Source organism: Lathyrus oleraceus, chromosome 3 (genome assembly GCF_024323335.1).
Source record: "Lathyrus oleraceus cultivar Zhongwan6 chromosome 3, CAAS_Psat_ZW6_1.0, whole genome shotgun sequence".
NCBI lineage: Eukaryota > Viridiplantae > Streptophyta > Magnoliopsida > Fabales > Fabaceae > Lathyrus > Lathyrus oleraceus.
Window position 1 is genome coordinate 306,239,164 of NC_066581.1, and position 3,597 is coordinate 306,242,760.

General features: G+C 31.9%; 1 protein-coding gene across 1 annotated transcript; it reads left to right on the top strand.

Annotated features, from left to right (window-relative positions):
- Nucleotides 1-1,067: 1,067 nt before the first annotated feature.
- LOC127127290 (WRKY DNA-binding transcription factor 70) lies at nucleotides 1,068-2,993 on the top strand. Its single transcript, XM_051056443.1, has 3 exons — nucleotides 1,068-1,533; nucleotides 2,083-2,187; nucleotides 2,296-2,993. Exons 1-3 carry the CDS (start codon nucleotides 1,217-1,219, stop codon nucleotides 2,774-2,776), a joined length of 903 nt encoding a protein of 300 aa, XP_050912400.1. The 5' UTR covers nucleotides 1,068-1,216; the 3' UTR covers nucleotides 2,777-2,993.
- Nucleotides 2,994-3,597: the final 604 nt, after the last annotated feature.

The following is a 3,597-nucleotide window of genomic DNA, read 5'->3' on the forward strand; positions in this document are numbered from 1 at the left end:
ATCAAACGTTGGAAGTTTAGTCAAGATTTAACGGATAGCTCTCAACATTGATTTTGTTTTTTCTTTTTCAAACGATTGCGACATGAGAGGAACTTTATCTCTCAATTGTTGATTTCTTGATTACTCCAAAAAAACATTAAGTATGAATATGTGAAATTGAACTATAAACTTAAAAAATACATAAAATAGTAAATAAAGAAGATAAAATGCATAAAATAGATTTAATTTGGTGAATGAATGTTTAAAATTTAAAAAGTGCGGTAGTGATTGAAAAAAATATCCTACTAACCATGTATTATGATCTATAAATTTTGTTTTTTCTCATTCAACTATTTATAGTATGTGGTTGTTTTATCTATTGTTGAGATATATGGCGTCTCATTTTTAAGTGTAATGTTTTATTTCTCGGTGTATTCCGTTCAGTTGGTCCAACAAGTGGTTTCAAAATCATCACCTTCACGTAAAATTCTAAATGTGATTGGATGATATATTTAATTTATTTTTTTAATATACTTTTTCTTAAATAATAATTCATATTTATAAATCTGATATAGATGCTTTCCATTTTGATCCTTATCCAAGGTTACACAATGCCTCCATCTTTTCTTAAACTACTCTTTCCTTGTCTGTACCTCAGTGTTTCTTCTATAATGCATAAAATCCGATTCCAAGGATACAATGGGCATTTCAATTCGACACCAGGTAAGCCGTTGGCGACTTTCACTCGCACGAAATCCAATCAAGGAACGCCACCTGTATGATGACGTTAATCATTAATCACTTAATGACGTCATTACTATTCGTAAGATTCACTACCCACGCGCCATCCTCTTTTCCATCTCCCACAGAAGAACCCAAAGCCATACACGTTACACGCTACGCATCCTCCACCGCTGTGCGCAATACTCTCTCAAGCAGCGCGTGTGAGTTTAAGTAACATGTTAAAAGGGTTTGAATTTTCATACCAAGGTTCCACTTCACTTCGACGCATGTGCAAATATAACAACAACTTTTTTATTTTTTATTTTTTAATAATATAACAACAACTTGTTTTCTCATTTTGTTTTTTTCTTCATAAAAATATAAAACCCTACATTTACACCCTATATATTAAAGAGTTCAGTGTTTGTGAGTGTGTATTTTTTAAGATAGAGAAAAAAGAAATAGTGTAACCACAAAACCAAACCAAAATCTTCCTTAGATTCAATTTTCAAAAATGGAAAATGAAAATCTAGGTCATGGCCGTGGGAAGGTGATTGATGAGTTATTAAGAGGACGTGAACTTGCAAATCAACTTAGAAATATCCTCAATGAAAGTGGTGATGTTGATGATAATAATGGATCAACAACACCATTTGCTGAACATCTTTTGAAGGAAGTGCTTATGACCTTTACCAATTCTCTCTTGTTCTTGAATAATACTCAAACTTCTGAGGTCTCTGATGTGCAACTCACCAAATCTGAAGATTCTCTTGAGAGTAATTGCAAGAGTACTTCCATTGTTAAGGAACGAAGAGGTTGTTACAAAAGAAGGTAATTACGTAATTTTATTTTTATTACTAGTTACTAATTTTTCTTTCACATATCGCTTTTCTTTTCTTTGATAAAGGTATATATAGTTTGTCCGCAAATTCTGAAAGAAATTAACATTGGTAGATTAGATGCCATCGTTAGGGTTTGAATTTTTTGATACTCACGATTCTGTATGACTTTTAAGTGATTATTAATATTTCTACCCATAAAGAAAACTATATATACCAGATCTATTTAAAGGGTTGATTTTCAAGCATATGGTTTTTGATATTTAGTATATTTGGTTGATTTTTATTTTATTTATTATTTATTTTTCTCTTCTTATTTCTTGTGTGAGTTTTATAATTTCACTTATATTTGAAGTTTGGATGAGGTAATGTATACTTTGTTATTTGACATGATTACTAATAATTAAAAGTTAATTAATACTTTTGTTATTATTTGTCCCTTACATATGAGTAATATTGGACCCTATCAATTATTGTTCCTCATTATTATCATCATCATATCAACCACATATCATGAAGGGACTTTGTTGTAATTTGGCAGAAAAGTTTCACAAACATGGGAGAAGGAATCTGAATATCTAGTGGAAGATGGTCATCAATGGAGAAAGTATGGCCAAAAAACTATCCTCAACACCAAATTCCCAAGGTATGTTCCATTATATCTGTCCGTGTCGTGACATACATTTTTTCTGAGGTTTCGGTGCTAGATAGATCTCTTCTATGCTATGAATTTACATATTTTTGTGTTGTGCAGGAACTACTACAGGTGCACTCATAAAATTGAACAAGGTTGCAAAGCAACAAAACAAGTGCAAAAAATTCAAGAGGATCCATCTCTTTTCAAAACAGTCTACTATGGCCATCACACATGTAGAATCTTACAAAGCCCTGAGATCATTGTGGATTCATCACTTTCTCCTTCTCATCACTCCTCCATGTTCCTTAGCTTTGACAACTCTTTCCCAACACCAGCCAAACAAGATTGTCCTTTTCTCTCATCACCTTCTTATCCATCAACATCATCATCAATAATATCATCATTGAAAAAGGAGTGCAAGGAAGAGATTGTTTATCCTCCTCATTCATCTTCAGCTAATGATTATTACCTCTCTGGACTCACTTTTGATGATTCAGAAAAGGATGTCACACTATCATCAACCCTTGATTCTCATCAACTAGGTGTCAATATTCCTGATATCTTGTATGATGATGTCCTTAATTGGCCTCTTTCTTGAAATTTGATGATTATAACTATGTTTTGGTCAATGAATTTTCCTTTGTCTTAGTGTGTTTTTCCATTATGGATTTTAGCTTAATATGGTTGATAGCAAGTAGGAGAGATTAGTTTAGTATGGTTGCTAGCTAGCTAGCTTGGCTTCATTTGATGTAAAATATGGTTTTGTATTTATCCATTTCCAATAAAAATGTGACACCGTTTTAATTATCAAGAAAGTAAATGTGTCATATATGTAGTGATGTAAAAATACGACTTTTTTGTTCGGATAAACACAGTTCAGTTGCTAGTTATGTTGAGAAAATAGATTTATGAACGAGAGTTTGAATGCGTGACATCCACTTATTGTTTATTTAAATTTCAAACTATTTGAGAAAAAAATATATGGCTTCTTCGACGTGCAGGTATGAGTAATAAAAGCAACGTACAAAGTGATTATGTAGTATAGTACCAGTACTTTATAGGAGAGGAGGTTATAAGGGTGGATTCAATGTTTCATTGAAGGAAATATCAAAAGTGTCTGTATTATTAATGTGATGTGGAGTTGTTGTTTTTCTGTTTTGTTGTTTTGGGGTGAGTGGGATATAGTACAATGAGAAAAAAGGTGATGGAGATTGTTCGTTGATATGTGAATGTGTGTGAGATATATTCTATTTACAGCGTGCAAAATACAATGGCCACAAACTTCTGATCCACATGAATAATGATTACTTGGCTTTATATGGAAAGAAAAGAATTTGGATGTTTTACATTTCTTCAAAGTTTTAAGAAATAATCTATAGTTAACTTTTTTGATTTGAACTTATTTTGCATACGCAATAG

Bases quoted from the DNA above. Each gene is read 5' to 3' on its own strand.
- LOC127127290 (XM_051056443.1), top strand. From the start codon at position 1,217: ATGGAAAATGAAAATCTAGGTCATGGCCGTGGGAAGGTGATTGATGAG. The intron at 1,534-2,082 runs GTAATTACGTAA...GTAATTTGGCAG, and splicing joins AGAGGTTGTTACAAAAGAAG to AAAAGTTTCACAAACATGGG. The intron at 2,188-2,295 runs GTATGTTCCATT...TGTGTTGTGCAG, and splicing joins CTCAACACCAAATTCCCAAG to GAACTACTACAGGTGCACTC.